This window comes from Girardinichthys multiradiatus, chromosome 22 (genome assembly GCF_021462225.1).
Source record: "Girardinichthys multiradiatus isolate DD_20200921_A chromosome 22, DD_fGirMul_XY1, whole genome shotgun sequence".
In the NCBI taxonomy this organism is placed as follows: Eukaryota; Metazoa; Chordata; class Actinopteri; order Cyprinodontiformes; family Goodeidae; genus Girardinichthys; species Girardinichthys multiradiatus.
The window spans coordinates 9,851,783-9,868,978 of record NC_061814.1 but is presented as its reverse complement, the minus strand read 5'-3'; the positions used below and the strand labels follow the sequence as shown (position 1 = coordinate 9,868,978).

Sequence of the window (17,196 nt, the reverse complement as noted above, 5' to 3'; positions counted from 1 at the left end):
CATCTGAACCATATAAATGTATCTTGGTCTCATCAGACCACAGGACATGGTTCCATTAAACCATGTCAGGCTGCTTGTCTTGAGCAAACTATTTGCAGGTGCATCATCTTTAGAAGAGGCTTCCTTCTGGGACGACAACCATGCAGACCAATTTGAAGAAGTGTGCAGCGTATGGTGTGACCACTGACAGGCTGACCTCAATGCTGGCAGCACGTATACATCTATTTTCAAAGGACAACCTCTAGATATGACACTGAGCATGTCCACTGAACTTCTTTGGTCGACCATGGTGAGGACTGTTAAACTGTTAAAAGTGGAACCTGTCCTGTTAAACCGCTGTACGATCTTGGCCGCCATGCTGCAGCTCAGTTTCAGGGTGTTGGCAGCCTCAGGCGTCTTATTATAGAGCAACTTTTTTTTTTTTTGAGTGTGAGAGTAAAACACCAAATTTAACACACCTGCTCCCCAATCACACCTGAGACCTTGTAACACGAACGAGTCACATTATACCAGGAAGGGAAAAATTGGGCACAATTCAGATATTTTCACTTTTGTTGCCAGTGGTTTAGACATCAATGGCTGTGTGTTGAGTTATTTTGAGGGGACAGCAAAAGTACAGTTATACAAGGAGTACAATACCTACACTGTGTCAAAGTGTCATATCATCAGTGTTGTCCCATGAAAAGACATAATAAAATATTCACAAAAATGTGAAGGGTATGCTCACTTTTTGTGATACTGTATATTCCAAGTGATATGAACTTACATATATCATGTTAATGCAACATTTAACCAGCTGGACTGAGTTTTATTGCAGCAGATGCTCATACCGAACACTAATGACATCGGTCAAAATGCTAAAGGTCACAGAGTGAAGGAAATACAGATGAATAAAAGAGGGAATAAGAAAATAGGCGCACTGAGCAACTGATATCATCACTGCAATATTTGCTAATATTATCGCCATCGCAAGATTTTCTAACATTGTGCAGCCCTAGATCACAGGTTCTTTTTTGTAATACAATGTATGTGTTGTTTGGTGAGTGGACATGCTGCAAATCAATTTGCCATCGGGGACAATGAGGTGACCATTCAACCACTGAAAGGGGGAAATGAACCAGAGTTCGTTTTAAATGGACTAAACACCTCAGATGTAAAAACAACAAGATTAGATTTTTCAGCAACTAACACTCCAGTTGGGTCTGGTGTGGAACAAAGGATGAATACCTGGGAGCAACACTTCATGCCTACTGTAAAGTATGGTGGAGGATCTGTGATGCTGTGGGCCTTGTCAGAGTACAGTTTCCCCCTACAGAATGAATAAACTCTTAAGGTTGGATTTCTCTGCATTATTCAGTATGACATTATGTTGCAGTAGCAAAAGATTCTTTTAGTTACATTCTTTTTGTACATAATCTACTGGGGGTGCCAACAAATATGCATCTGTATGTCCTTGTATGTCTTCAATAAACAACAATGCATGTTTTTTTGTTCGTATTTCCTGTGCAGCAGTGTCTCTGCTACTCTGTAGAAAGTCTTAACGTCTTAGTGGATCATGCTGGAGGAACACATGCAGGAAGAAAGGAGGCGTTTGTGCCCTGACACATGCAAATAAACACACACCTGCATGCGGATACACAGTATACAAACACACACAGACACCACCCAGAGGTGGTGCATGTTGGGGAAGTTATCAAAGAGGCCCAAAGGAGTGTGAAGGTGAAAGGTAAAACCAGCCCGGGGTCAAAGATCGACAGAGGGACAGCATCTCCACACCTGGCTCTGGGTGTGTGTCTGAGTGTTTCAGTGTGAACGTGTTACACGGATTAGACAGTATGTTAGTATGTTCATTTAGCACACTCTGTAAGTGTAATCCACGCTACAAGGGATGCTGTGTGTGCGCATACTCACACTGCGTGCTCGGGTCCGTGTCCGTTGTCAGCTTGACGTAGTTGCTAGGAAACAGTCCTTCCCTCCCATTCAGCTCTCCTTTCCACCAATCACAGTCGTCCTTGTTGAGCACATTGATCACCTGACCCTTCTGGAAGGCCAGCTCGTCGTCGTTCTGGGCCACGTAGTCATACATGCCGATCACCTGACACAAAACTTCATGAAAACAGAAGAGATGGACCTCACATCAACATTTTCAGTTTTGAGTAACCCAAGAGATGACAGATTATGTCTGTGTTCCTTAGATCATGTAATGATTAAAAAACGCACCGATCCCTTTCTGAAGGGAATGCACCTTTATTTTTATTGTATTATTGTGTTGTGAGGAAGATACTCAGGGCTGTAGCGTTCATTTTGTGACTTTCATTTTATAAAAACTAGTCATCTTATGTGTATACACATCAGTAAATGTGTGTCTGTGTACCTGTGTTGGCAGGAGCCAGTTTAGGAGGGGTGGGCTCTGTGGGTGTCGTCTTGCTAGTGCTGGGACTCAGAAGCTTCACGTAATTGGCTGGAAACCAACCAATCTGCCGCTTTTTCCCCCGAGCCTTCGTCATTAGAAACAAGATTATGGCAGCAGATATCAGTTTGAAAACCAACACTGAGCTGTTTCAAAACATCCTTTAGAGCAATTTATTGAAATCAGTGCTATTTAAAACAACAGATTTTAGTTAAGGCCATCCATCCATCCTCTATGCCCACTCGTACATTTTTAATTGACAAAAATCTGTCTGCAAACATGAGAAAATCAAATTATTTTCAAAAATTATTTTTTCACTACTGAAATGGTAAAACAAAATACATTTGTTTTTCGTAATCAAATGGCACGGAACCATAACTTTAAAACCAAGGTAGGTAAGGAACTTTGACAGCTCTAGTAAGCATTTCTACACTGCTCAAAAAAATAAAGGAAACACTCAAATAACACAACCTAGATCTGAATGAATGAAATATTCTCATTGAATACTTTGTTCTGTACAACATTGAATATGCTGACAACAAAATCACACAAAAATCATCAATGGAAATCAAATTTATTAACCAATGGAGGCCTGGATTTGGAGTCACACACAAAATTAAAGTGGAAAAACACACTACAGGCTGATCCAATTTTGATGTAATGTCCTTAAAACAAGTCAAAATGAGGCTCAGTATTGTGTGTGGCCTCCACGTGTCTGTATGACCTCCCTACAACGCCTGGACATGCTCCTGATGAGATGGTGGATGGTCTCCTGAGGGATCTCCTCCCAGATCTGGACTAAAGCATCCGCCAACTCCTGGACAGTCTGTGGTGCAACATGACGTTGGTGGATGGAGCGAGACATCATGTCCCAGATGTGCTCAATCGGATTCAGGTCTGGGGAACGGGTGGGCCAGTCCATAGCTTCAATGTCTTCATCTTGCAGGAACTGCTGACACACTCCAGCCAGATGAGGTCTAGTATTGTCCTGCATTAGGAAGAACCCAGGGCCAACCACACCAGCATATGGTCTCACAAGGGGTCTGAGGATCTCATCTCGGTACCTAATGGCAGTCAGGCTACCTCTGGCGAGCACACGGAGGGCCTTGCAGCCCTCCAAAGAAATGCCACCCCACACCATTACTGACCCACTGCCAAACCGGTCATGCTGAAGGATGTTGCAGGCAGCAGATCTCTCTCCACGGTGTCTCCAGACTCTGTCACGTCTGTCACATGTACTCGGTGTGAACCTGTTTTCATCTGTGAAGAGCACAGGGCACCAATGGCGAATTTGCCGAGCGTCCTGCACGTTGTTGGGCTGTGAGCACAACCCCCATTTGTGGACGTCGGGCCTTCATACCATCCTCATGGAGTCAGTTTCTAACCATTTGTGCAGACACATGCACATTTGTGGCCTGCTGGAGGTCATTTTGCAGGGCTCTGGCAGTGCTCCTCCTGTTCCTCCTTGCACAAAGGCGGAGGTAGCTTTCCTGCTGCTGGGTTGTTGCCCTCCTACGGCCTCCTCCACGTCTCCTGGTGTACTGGCCTGTCTCCTGGTAGCGCCTCCAGGCTCTGGACACTACGCTGACAGACACAGCAAACCTTCTTGCCACAGCTCACATTGATGTGCCATCCTGGATGAGCTGCACTACCTGAGCCACTTGTGTGGGTTGTAGAGTCCGTCTCATGCTACCACGAGTGTGAAAGCACCACCAACATTCAAAAGTGACCAAAACATCAGCCAGAAAGCATAGGTACTGAGAAGTGGTCTGTGGTCTCCACCTGCAGAACCACTCCTTTATTGAGTGTGTCTTGCTAATCGCCAAAGATTTCCCCCTGTTGTCTTTTCCATTTGCACAACATGTGAAATTGATTGTCAATCAGTGTTTCTTCCTAAGTGGACAGTTTGATTTCACAGAAGTTTGATTTACTTGGGAGTTATATTGTGTCGTTTAAGTGTTCCCTTTATTTTTTTGAGCAGTGTATGTTTTCCATGTGAAGACAGGCTGACCAAGATGTCAGTCTTGGATTGTGTTGGTGTACCTGCAGCTCGCCTTCCCACCAGCCCCCGGGATTCTTTTTTCTGATCAAGATAAGCTGTCCTGGAGCTAGAGTCAGCTGCTCTGCACCCGTGGCACTGTAAGCAGCGATCACCTGAGCGATCTCTAAAAGAAGGAAGAGCAGGAGGAAGATGGGATTTATTTTATCCTTATATCTACTAAAAAAAGTTGACTTAAAGCAGAAATTAGCAAAGAACTCCAATTTATATGACTAAAGATGTAAAACAAGTTATGATATTAAGACGGAACCATCAGAACAAATGATGGACCTGGGTTAGACTAAATTTTGTTTAATTATATCTCAGCCGAGTCTGGGTAAATAGAAATCTCACCCGGTTTCTTCCCCAGACTTCCGGTCTTTCCTGCTGGTCCCAGTGACTAGAAAAAAGAAATTTCAAGCATTAAAAAAATTCCCAGATCCTACAAATATGCCAGAATTCAAATTTTAGTCCAGACTAAATCATCTGAAACAAGGATTCACATCTGTCACTGAATCACGTGGTTTGACGTAGTTGGACGGAAAGACTCCAGTCTTTCCTGCCACCATGCCTGTCCACCAATCCCCTTCTTTCCTGGTCACCACGACGATGTCTCCTTGCTGGAAACTAAGGTCTCCCTGTTCACTGCTCTCATAGGTGTACATGGCCACATATTCTGTAGAAAAGCAGGAGTAAAAAGACAAAAATAAACACCAATCTCTCTTTAGAGAAGGTTGAGATACTGTACATGTTCTTTATTGAGTTACCTTCTCCAGATTCTGAAGGTTTTGCTGGAGAGGATGAGGGTCGCTTCCCATTGGGTGGACTCTCAGATATTCCAGATTCACTAGGAGACACAAGGACAAACAAAACCAAATAATTCAAAATGTGTAAATATTTGGGGATCTCAGCTGCACCCCCATCATGGTCGCAGCATAGAAAGGGAGCTCCCCGACATAGAATTTTATAAGCCCGGCTATCCTGGCAATAAGCAATCACAACAGGTTAAATAATACCCAGAACAGGGCATTGATAATAATGAAATTATGCTAACAATGAAAAGAGGATATTATAGCAGAGGAGTGGTTACAACACTTAGAGGATGCTGTAATTTAAATCCTGGAGCTAAAGAATTGAAGCCAGGCTGGTGGATCAAGATGGACGTTCAAGGAGGGAGAACGTTTGGAATCAAAAAGTCAAAGAGGGAGCAGAGGACAACGCCTGATTGATGGCTGACTTTACAGTGAACCTTCTGAGGGAAACACTGGAGCCGCCTCTATCCCTTCACTTCCAGATAGAGGGAGCTCACTTAGCTCTTGTGCTGTGTCCCTCCTCAGGATACCCACTCTGGGATCCCCACCCTTATCAATAGAGGTGAAGTTTTTGAGTTTTAGAAATAAAAAAGAGAAATTAAAGAAAACATGTTGGAAAAAAGGGCTTTATGTACGAGTAGATAAAGTGTTTCTGGACCGTGATTACACTCCGGAGGTACTGAGGAAACAGATGGAATACATAGAAGCAAAAAAATGTCCCAGGAGAGAAGAAACTACACTTCCAGACGCCATTCCCAGCAAGACTGGAGGTGTTTTATGGTGAAGAAATACATGTTTACAAGACGGATGAGGAGGCGGCTCAGGATGTGGTTAAGAGACAATTTCAGGTGACGGTGGTCAAACCTGTGGAGAGCAATCTGAAGATGATCAGATGCCTTACCTCCAGTAATTAAAAAGAAATGTTTTCTTAGCCTGGCCCTAATACTCTGTCGTACTAAGCTGGCAGACCAGCAGAGGAGAGAAGATACAGACACCCAGTAAGACAGACACAAGAAATAAACAACTGTAATGTTTTGGGAGAAGTCAGGATAAGGATTACAGAACACTGGAATTAAAAAGATGAGGATTTTAACAATATTTAGTTCTTTATGAGGTGTTCCCCAAAGGATTAAAGTGAGAAACAGGGTTTCCCTCGTTATGAGTTCATACTGAAGAATTACTAAACGGGTCAGTTTAGTAAGGTGTTTACCTTGATGTATTTTGTAACCCTTTTTGTTTTTCTAGATTGGAGCTGTTGAATACACATGAACACAGCTAACTGCAACATAAAGAGCCCACTTCCCTTGGAAGGGAGAGCGCCCAATGGCACGATTTGAAGAACTGTACACAGAAAAGTTTGTTTAAGGGTGAAATTTCTATTCACATTTGATTCCTTGTACATGGGGAGAGGGAAAGAAAGATCCAAAATTTCAGGGGACAAATATATGTTTAGGGTCATGTTAAGTGGGTAGTAAAAGCCATTACTAGGAAATGGCTGAAGACGGAGGCTCCCAAGAAAGAAGACTGGGTTGAGGTAATATACAATATTTATATGATGGAAACGTTGACTTTTTCAGTCAGATTAGAATCAGGCAAATTTAAGAATTTTTGGGAAAACTGGGTTGAGTTTGTATCACCACTGAGATCTGATTTTGTTGAGTGCTTGTATTTTGTTTTGTAAACCCACTTAGTTGGTGCTACAGACTGGAGGGATTCTGTGTGAAGAGGTCGTAAACACGAAGACAACCGGAGAAAAAGAAAGAAAAGAAGGACCTGGCTTTGTTTTTGAAGTTATGCTTATTGAGGACAGTAAATGATTCTCCTGTTTGCTTTTTCTATAGGACATTTTACAGAGGGTAATTTGTGGATGTCTATTAAAATCAGTTTAAAAAACTGAATTACAAAAAAAAAAGGGTAAAGATTTTGAAAAAACAAAATTATACATAAGAAATGGTCACCTGTTTGTTGACCTAAGATCGCTCACAATTTTTAATATAACAACAAAAGCGTCCAGAATTGAGAAACACTTAACAGGGCCAATAATACTGAAGTGGAGCCATCATCAATTCAGTCTTCAGTCTGATACACAGTCCCTGGCTAAATATTTATACTCCTTGAGAGAGACTAAAACTTTTCCTCATTCTTCTTTGGAAAAACCTCAGTCAGACTGGATGGGGGGCATCTGTGAACTTCAGCCTTACCACAGATTCACACTCCCCTTTAGCTCTTACAGGGTTGCTGTCCTGCAGGAAGGTGAACCTCTGCCCCAGGCTAAAATCTACTTATGCCAATAACTGGTTTTCTTCCAGGGCAGCCCTGTATTTGGCTCCATTTATTGCTCATCAACTCTGATCAGTTTCCCTGTCTCTGCTGAAGAAAAACATCCCCACAGCTATGGGGTTGGTGGGTTTCTTAACAACCTCAGAGTCAGGTCCACTTATATCCCCTCAGTGGCTTAAAATAACATCACTCTTACAATGTTGCACCACACATCGATAAGAAATGTTCACTGTTTGGGTTGTGGTGTGATGGGCTCTTTTGAATTTACTTAGTGTTTTTGCTGCGGACTGCAGCACCAGCAGGGATCGTCGTGTTGGCTGAGATGAGCTTGACGTAACTTTTGGGGAACCAGCCTCTTTGTCCGTTCTGAAGTTCACCTAGCCACCACATGTCCTGCTGCTCCAACACTGTTATGATCTGCATTAATAACAACATTACCACTTTCAGCTCAATGACCTCATAAACATTTATCTATTATTTCTGTAAACAAGGGCACGGAACAGCAAACAGTTTGATTGTTACCTCGTTCTTGTTGAAGTTGAGGTGGTTGTCCTTCTTGGCTCTCCAGGGATACAAAGCCTGGGCCTGAAGTCCTTCCACCTTTTCCCCCTGAAAGAGAAACAGAGGATTGCAGCAAAATTACAGCTCCAGGTATTTGTCTTTGTGTAGGAACCAATTCATATAATCTGTTTTCACTACCTGTCCTAGTACAGGAGAAGGGGAGGAGCCCGTTGTCATGGTGGCCGGCGTGAAGGCGGAGCGTTGGCGTAGCTGTGCCGATGGAACGCTGAGAGAGGGATTCTGATTGGCTGAGGAGGTCGGCCATGCATCCCATCCCTCGCTGTCTGACTGGCTGGCTGTGCTGGATGGCCAACTGGAAATAATTCAAACAGATGTGGATGATCAGGCGTACAGCAGATAATAATCTGCACATGTGGGAGTCAGAAAATAACAGCAGTCGGACTCACGTGGTGCTGAAGTCAGCCCAGTTACTATTGGCAGAAGATGTGGAGGTGGAGGTGTGTCCAGACGCTGAAGGTGGCGTGGCCATCGGCTGCTGGGTTGACGGGGGTGTGGCCGAGGATGAGGAACGCAGGCTGATTGGTGCTTCACTTTCAGGTATCCGCTCTGCATAGTTAGCTGGAAACCAACCAGTCCTGCCTCTGAGCTCACCTCCCAGCCACCCGGGCTCCCCGGTTTGGGATTCATCCACCTGTCAGAACAACAAGGCTAAATTACAAAATGGTCTAAAGACACTAAGGCAGCTGTCAACACTTACAACTAATTAAAAGGGATGATGAGCAAGAAGAACGAAGTCTTGTCGGTGGGATGGTCTGTCACAGTGAGGAAAGTTATTAAATACAAGAAATGTATCAGAACAACTAAAGACCAGCAAATCGTTGCTGGTTAATGTACCACCTGGAGTTCATCATATTCAGCAAAGTCACTCACTTTCTTTACCAAATAAAAATAAAATAGTTACTTGGCATCTACTTATTGTATTTTTATCATTTCTAAGGATAAGATGGGAATTATCACCTAAAGTATGTGTACAGAGGACTTTTAAATAACATGTAACTGAAAATAAAGTATTATCATGAAATAAATATGAATAGTATTTGACTGAAATATGATTTAGTTTTACTTTATCTTGAAGAGGGGAATCAATCGCTTCCTTTGCATCTCACTCATACTGTCTGGCAAAAAGACATTGGTAAGTTTACTAGTAATATGGGTCTGGTTGACACAGCCACAAAAACAGGCTTTAAGTAATCTTTTTAACATGTGCTGCTCTTCCTTCATGGTGCAGGTTCCTGACGCAGGGGAACCAGATTGTGTCGGGGATAACTCTCTTGGCAAAACACCTACATCGATCTACATGTGTCTAGTTCTCCTCAGTGATAAATCCAGCAAGAGAGCCAGTAGCCAATCAACAGACGGTCTCACTTAAAGCTGGCATTGTGTTTCAAGGAACAACAGGAGTGGGAGGGGAGAGGAGGCAGGCAGCCTCAGCCCAAACACAGCGGGTTCAGAGGTCACTGAGCGACAGCAGTAAAGCGTTTCTTTAAAACTCCAGAAAAGGTGTGTGTGTTGCATCCTCACAACAGGACAAGTGTGGATGTTACAAGCACTAACATCCTCCACAGGTGCCATGCCCATGCCCCACACGCATAATTAAACTTGGTTATGTTTAGTAATTAGACGATAAATCGACAAAATGTGCCCAAAGCAGGTCCCGACATAAGAAGTACAGAAATACCAGAAATGACAACAAAGCTTAAAATGATCAAGGGCTGAATTGTCCAGCAACTGGTTAGTGACCAGAATCAGCTTGATTAGCTTTGACTGGTAACCAGCTGATCTGAAACTAAAAATCTTCTTCAAATCTGTAAACACAATACCTCCAGCTTCCACACAGAGCTTTTAAAAGCCCTCGTCTGTGTGGAACTTCCTACTGAGAGAAGAAGACTCAAGGCTGGCTTTTTCAGTATCAGTGAGTCACTGGAAGCACAACATATAAACGTTAGATTTCTACATGTTGAGACATGTCTGCTGTCATTTGGGCTTTGAGAAAGTGTGAGAGATAGATTTTCAGCAGGTAACATTAAAACCTAATGTATTACTGCAACATTACTGTGTTTTATCCTGTAAAGTACTCTGTCACGGAACATCCCAGATTTGGAAATGTTAGGTAAGGAAAACATGGAGACTGAGGTTTTAGTAACGCTAACCATGCTAACAAAAATGCTAAAGCTAGTTTAAAATGTCAAACCTGCAACCATTTTATCTTTTAAAATCTTGTTTTCAAATCGTGGTAAAATGTTTTCACACACACACAGTGTGATGTCACCTCCGCACCAGTTGTAGATACCAAATTACCATTCACATTAGGAAGACTAAAAAAAACTGATTGTGAATGCTGTTGTACTGTCTTCCAATATTTGTTATAAAACGAAATTGAATTGACTAAATGTGCTATTAGCAGATCAAACCTTTACAAAAGCAGAAATTTGCCCACAAAACTCGGACTTTTGCATCTCAACCCATTCCTATCTATTGTTATTCTGATCCTCATTAGGCCCAGTCGGCTCCGATTAAATATTACACATTACAACACCCTATGAATGACCTTCAGTGTGTTGATATTCTTTACTGGAGACAAATAACCATATTTATTAGAACAATTAACTATATGTCCTTCATGTCCACGTCTAAGGCATGTTTACATTCATTTTGACAATAAAAGATGCGTGGCAAAGACATTCATCCGCTGGAAAATGAAAAACATCTAGATATGAGATGAACCAATGACAGCAAGCATTTTGTTGGCTTGTGATTGGTGGAAGCACACAACACTGCACTGCGCAAGGTGGGTTGCAGGGGTAACAACTTACCCATTCCCCCTTCACCTTCAGTTTGCACAGCAGAGGAGAGAGGAAATAGTTAATACAAACGGCCCATCTTTCACACACAAGCACACAGCAGCAGAAAAACCAACAAGACAAAACAGGGGTCAAAGGTCCTATTCTAAGGCTTCTGTGTTGTTTCCTACTGAGGTGATGGGTCATATTACGCACCATGATGACATCCCCGGGTTGGATGCTGATCTCGTCATGGCTACGAGCATCGAATGGATACAGCGCCCTATAGTAGACCACCTTCACTGGCTGTTGTTTTTGTTGCTCGAAGCCACTGACAGATGCTTTCTGATCAAACAGACTTGGAGTGGGAGCCTTCTCAACTGTAGAAAGATCAGAGAAACAGAAATATAACAACACAGGCAGCTTAGAATCAAAACCGTTTTACTGACAACCGAACAGCACACAGTTAAGCCCAAAATTATTCATACCCCCTGGTAGCCAATGCGTTTTTTTCTGACTAGAAAGGTTATTAAATGTGCTAAAATAAGGCACTACCCTGGGCCACAGATTTCAGCAAAATGGAACAATTTCTATGTGTAACCTGCATGTTGTGTAAAAGGGAATGTCTGACATTATTCATACCTACTGCAAAATGTGAGTCTCTGGTGGTAATGTTCATTAATTAATTGGAAACCTTTTAATGAACTCAACAGGTTAATAAAAGCAGCTCTGCAGTTGGCTTGTTGCGTAGAGCTCAGTAAGGAGATGCAGCATAACTTCTGGTAGCTTACAACTTTCAAAACTGCTCAAAGGTCGTTATCTAAATGCCTTAGATTTCCAGTGACCACCATACAAAGTAACTTTAAAAAAGGACGTTCCACGCTGTGAAAAATCTCAGAGGACAGAGAGCAAGTAACAGGAGACACCTGCATGGCAAGGCTGATAGTGTGAGTGGTTAAAAAGAATCAAAGCACCACCACCACAGCCATCCTGAAGAATGAGGCCTTTCTCAGTGCAACAGAAAGGAGGCCATCCCGATGGTCAAGAATGTTGGTGGGAACACATCTCTTTGGGAGCATTTTTTAGCCGATGGGACAGAAAATCTAATTAAAGTAAATAAAACCATGAGAAAAGAAGATTACATAAAATTCTCAACAACAACATTAGGCTATGTGTAGAGAAAGATCTTGGGTGACATTTGATGTTTCAACATAATGACCCAAAACACACAGCTAAAATGACAAAGGGATGGTTATACATTTTAGAGTCCTGACATGAATTGGAGAATTAGTGGAGAGAGCTTGAGATGGTGATGGTATAAATGACCTGGAGCCCATTGCAAAAGATGAACGATCAAGCATACCAGTGGAGACATGTGAGCAATAATGGAAACCATCTGGTTCAACTAACAGCATCTCCAGTAAAGACCTTTCCAGGGATTAATGATAAGGGTATAAATAATTTTTGACATGGCATATTATTGGTCAGCTCTAATTAAACCAGAGGATGTTTTTCCCACAATGCATTGTGGAATTTGGGCATGGTCTTGTTATATTTTGTGAGATGCCTGGATCTTTTCCAATAAGAAAACAACTTGTTGGTTGAATGAAAGTAACTAAAAACCTCAATGTGCAAGGTTTATGAATCATTTGGGGCTTTACTGTTGGCTGTCCAAGGGTGAGTATTGAACACAGCTGAATCAGAGGAGCAGCCCTCAGCCCCAGCTAATGGACATCAGTTAATTAGCCCATCTTTCAACATGCAAGGGTAGGAGGTATATATTTCAGAGCCTTTGGTGACCAACAACATGGTGTTTCTATAAAGCAGGTCTTTACTCTCAGGATTGACCAAATAATTGTAAAAAAAAAAAAAGCCCAAAATACCTACATCTAAGTTTTGTATTCATGTGGCTTCACAGAGAATTGAAATCAAATGGTGACTGCTGCATGATTGGAGCAACCAAATACTCCGTCAGGGTTCTGACTCTATATTTGTTCGGACTTATGTGACACACGAAACCACTTTCCACCAGATTCCAACCACATCTTTAGGAGAATCCGAAGTGTTTCACTCCTCACACATCAGAAGCAGCTGTAACCCACCTGCTGAAACCCAGGGGTCAGCTGGCTGGCCGAACAGCTTGTTCAGTTTATCTTGCATGTCCTTCTTGCCTCTGCTCTCAACCTCCTTCTCTTCCACTGAGCCGGCTCCCTTCCTGTCCTCCTCTTCCTCCTCCATCCCTCTCCTTTTCCTCTCTTCCTCCTCCTGAGTCACCCTGTTTAGCCAGGCATGTGATGCAGACACAGAGGCAGGGCTAGGAACTTTAGGGGTGGAGCCTCCAGTTTCACCCCGCCAGGCAAAGCCTTCCTTTGATGATAACCTGCATATTGGCAGAATAAGGTGCCCATCAGTTCAGCTAAAGTTTTGTACACCTTTCTAAATAGATTATTTACCAAAAAGTCCTGTTTTAAAAAAACTAATTTTACTATTAATTTCCTTCTTACCCGCTCTCCTGCAGCTCAGCAGACTTCCTCTCGCTTGCCGTTTGCATGTAAGGTTGGGAGAGTGACTGTGTGCCTCCCTCCAGCTCCTTCTGTTTCTGTCTCTGCTGCCGGCTGTGGATCTCCCGCAGCTCCTGCGAAGCATCATGGTATACAGGAAAGGAACAGAGATGAGGGCGAAGTGGGATCAGAGGGTTGGTGGCTATGGGTTACCATCGACAACTAACAGCAACAACAACACCAGCAGCGCCCGCAGGTTTGCATTAGTCAGGTAATTGAGGCAAGCTCCGCCCCGTCCGACTGCCTGACTGGGGCTTTAAACACCCTTACTGGACAGTGCTCTAAGATGATGTTCAAGTTTCTCGAGTCGAGGACTTTAAGACTGAATTAGCCCTAAGGCCTGCAGAATCTGTCCAAAAATCACTAAAAGAAAAAAGAAATAAACAAAAAAGTGGAATTCATTTTACTCTATAAATTGATTTCTTGCTTAAAAACGGAGGCAGTTGTAAGTTCAACTGTACAGCTTACTCAGTCAAATCAGCTTCAGCAAACTATACAGACACCATTGAGTTGATAATATACAGACCCATTTAGTAAATTAGAATATTGTTGAAAAGTTTATTTATTTCAGTAACTTAGCTTATTAACTGAAATATTATATAGATTAACTGTACACAAACTAATGTTTTCAGGTAATTATGAGGATTTTCTGCTGAAAACACAACATTTAGGATTAAAATATTACATCAGACCAATAAAAAAAACTATGTTAATACAGACATGTGGGCTATTTGAAAGGTATGTTTTATACCTGCTTAAAGGTTATTTTCAAAACATAATCTAACAAACAACTCTCATTGGAACACATTTTCTAATTTATTGAATATGACTGTATTTACACAGAATTAGGGAAAGCAAAAATCATTAAATGAAATGGAGCTCTTTGTACACTGATTGTTTATGTATGATCTGATTTATTAACCTGCAGCACCATTAGTGTTGTAGAGTAAAACACCTTTGGGTTGACACATTTGAACAAAACTGGATTCACAACTAGGACAAGTGGCAGTTTAAAGTTAGTTTAAGTTCATGACGTTATGTTTAACAGTCTATTAGGGGCTGGAGGGGTGCAGCACTTCTTTTTTATGCTTCGTTTATCACTGGTAGAAAATACGCAAAAAGTTCTAAGAACTGATTGGGAAGCATCTTGCTTTGGTCACCAGAAGATGTGACAGATATCGAGCAGTTTGTTTACATCCACAATATTCTTTCTTTAATGTTCACACAAAACTCAGCAGCACGATGTTTAGCATCTTGCCAACAAAAGGAAACAACCAAGGCAACTAAAAATATATACCGTATTTTTTATAAACAGAAATGAAAAAAAAAATCACAATCCTTTCATACATCTCACTGTGCTCATAATGTAGGTTTTGTTGTCCTGCAACTTCATTGTCCAAATATGGTAAGGTGGAGTGTTTTTACCATCTGACTGAAAATGCGATGAAAATTTAGATTTTGACATAATTGTTTGTCAAAACTTGCCAAACTTTTTGATATTTCTTCATTTGATTTGTTGCTGTTCACTTATATTTGGTGCAGTCACATTTTGTACAATATTTTAAAACCATAATATATTTTGTTCGTTGGCTGTGTTTTTACATCTTTTATTCTTCCCTTTATCTAAATTATTTTAAAAAAATTTTAATATATCCAAACTTTCTAACAGACAACTGAGTGAAAAAGAAGACAAAGTCAAAAGAGAGAAGCTTGGAGAACCTTTGATTACCTATTGGCTCATTGGAGGGTTTTGCTGCTACCAAGCCTAAAGCACTGTGCACTAAAAAGGTAAGAGGGGCGGAGCTTGCACAAGGGACTCTCCACGACCACAGAATGGGTTACAAGGAAATAAATAAAGAAGGAGACAAAAAAAGGAAGAAAGGGGAAGTGTGTGTGTGTGTGGGGGGGGGGGGGGGGGGGGGGGGGTTCTTCTCTTCTGTGTACCCATGACAACCACCTGTGCCATTAGAAACAACTCTGTTACTAAAACAATGCAATGCACATGCCGTGTTTCAGCCAATCAACCAACGTGAAGACACTTCAAGAAACAACCAAACCAAAAAGAGAAGAGACACAACTCTGAGGAGACAGAAAACTCCAAATCACCTGCAACAGGAAGTGGAAGAGACATGAGACGCTAAAAACACAGAGGCATTCACTCACATTAAATCTGTTTTGTTATCTGGCACGACTCTCCTAGCTTATTGTCTGGCTGAAACATCAATAGTTATAGCAGGACTACATTGATATGAGGTAAAGTAGCCTAGCACACCAAAGTACACCCACCTACAGTGTTAACTAGAGATGCACCGACAATTTGTCCGGGGGTCGGAATTAGACGATTTTTAGCAGCCCTGATAATCAGAAATCTAGTCTTTCCCAGTAGTGAACCCATCATTAGTGAGCACTATCAGGTCTCATTGACAAACAAAGGGAACATTTGTTATAGTTAGCCATTTGCAGTATATGGTACAGTGCCTTGCGAAAGTATTCGGCCCCCTTGAACTTTTCAACCTCTTGCCTTCAAACATAAAGATATAAAATTCTAATTTTTTTGTGAAGAATCAACAACTAGTGGGACACAATCGTTAAGTGGAATGAAATTTATTGGATGTGTCAAACTTTTTTAATAGATAAAAAACTGAAAAGTGGGCCTTGCAATATTATTTGGCCCCTTTAGTTTCAGTGCAGCAAACTCACTCCAGAAGTTCAGTGAGGATCTCTGAATGATCCAATGTTGTCCTAAATGACTGATGATGATAAACAGAATCCACCTGTGTGTAATCAAGTCTCCGTATAAATGCACCTGCTCTGTGATAGTCTCAGGGTTCTGTTCAAAGCGCAGAGAGCATCATGAAGACCAAGGAACACACCAGGCAGGTCCGAGATACTGTTGTGGAGAAGTTTAAAGCTGGATTTGGATACAAAAATATTTCCACTGTGCAAGCAATCATATTGAAATGGAAGGAGTATCAGACCACTGCAAATCTACCAAGACCCGGCCGTCCCTCTAAACTTTCATCTCGAACAAGGAGAAGACTGATCAGAGATGCAGCCAAGAGGCCCATGATCACTCTGGATGAACTGCAGAGATCTACAGCTGAGGTGGGAGAGTCTGTCCATAGGACAACAATCAGTCGTACACTGCACAAATCTGGCCTTTATGGAAGAGTGGCAAGAAGAAAGCCATTTCTCAAAGATATCCATAAAAAGTCTCGTTTAAAGTTTGCCACAAGCCACCTGGGAGACAAACCAAACATGTGGAAGAAGGTGCTCTGGTCAGATGAAACCAAAATCAAACTCTTTGGCCACAATGCAAAACGATATGTTTGGCGTAAAAGCAATACAGCTCATCACCCTGAACACACCATCCCCACTGTCAAACATGGTGGTGGCAGCATCATGGTTTGGGCCTGCTTTTCGTCAGCAGGGACAGGAAGATGGTCAAAATTGATGGGAAGATGGATGGGGCCAAATACAGGATTCTGTTGGAGTCTGGGACGGAGATTTATCTTCCAACAAGACAATGATCCAAAACATAAAGCCAAATCTACAATGGAATGGTTCACAAATAAACGTATCCAGGTGTTGGAATGGCCAAGTCAAAGTCCAGACCTGAATCCAATTGAGAATCTGTGGAAAGAGCTGAAGACTGCTGTTCACGAACGCTCTCCATCCAACCTCAGAGCTCCAGCTGTTTTGCAAGGAAGAATGGGCAAGAATCTCAGTCTCT

General features: G+C 42.0%; 1 protein-coding gene across 1 annotated transcript in view; it reads right to left on the bottom strand.

Annotated features, from left to right (window-relative positions):
* Nucleotides 1–17,196, bottom strand: part of itsn1 (intersectin 1 (SH3 domain protein)) — a 60,203-nt gene that overhangs the window by 22,005 nt on the left and 21,002 nt on the right. Inside the window, exons 19-32 of the mRNA XM_047351192.1 lie at nt 13,407–13,537; nt 13,005–13,282; nt 11,119–11,282; nt 10,936–10,950; nt 8,509–8,753; nt 8,240–8,414; nt 8,063–8,149; nt 7,809–7,957; nt 5,216–5,295; nt 4,952–5,124; nt 4,803–4,848; nt 4,454–4,575; nt 2,375–2,498; nt 1,912–2,106 (exon numbers count right to left, since the gene is read on the bottom strand). Coding sequence (XP_047207148.1) covers nt 1,912–2,106; nt 2,375–2,498; nt 4,454–4,575; nt 4,803–4,848; nt 4,952–5,124; nt 5,216–5,295; nt 7,809–7,957; nt 8,063–8,149; nt 8,240–8,414; nt 8,509–8,753; nt 10,936–10,950; nt 11,119–11,282; nt 13,005–13,282; nt 13,407–13,537 — 1,984 coding nt within the window. The remainder of the gene's footprint in view (nt 1–1,911; nt 2,107–2,374; nt 2,499–4,453; nt 4,576–4,802; nt 4,849–4,951; nt 5,125–5,215; nt 5,296–7,808; nt 7,958–8,062; nt 8,150–8,239; nt 8,415–8,508; nt 8,754–10,935; nt 10,951–11,118; nt 11,283–13,004; nt 13,283–13,406; nt 13,538–17,196) is intronic.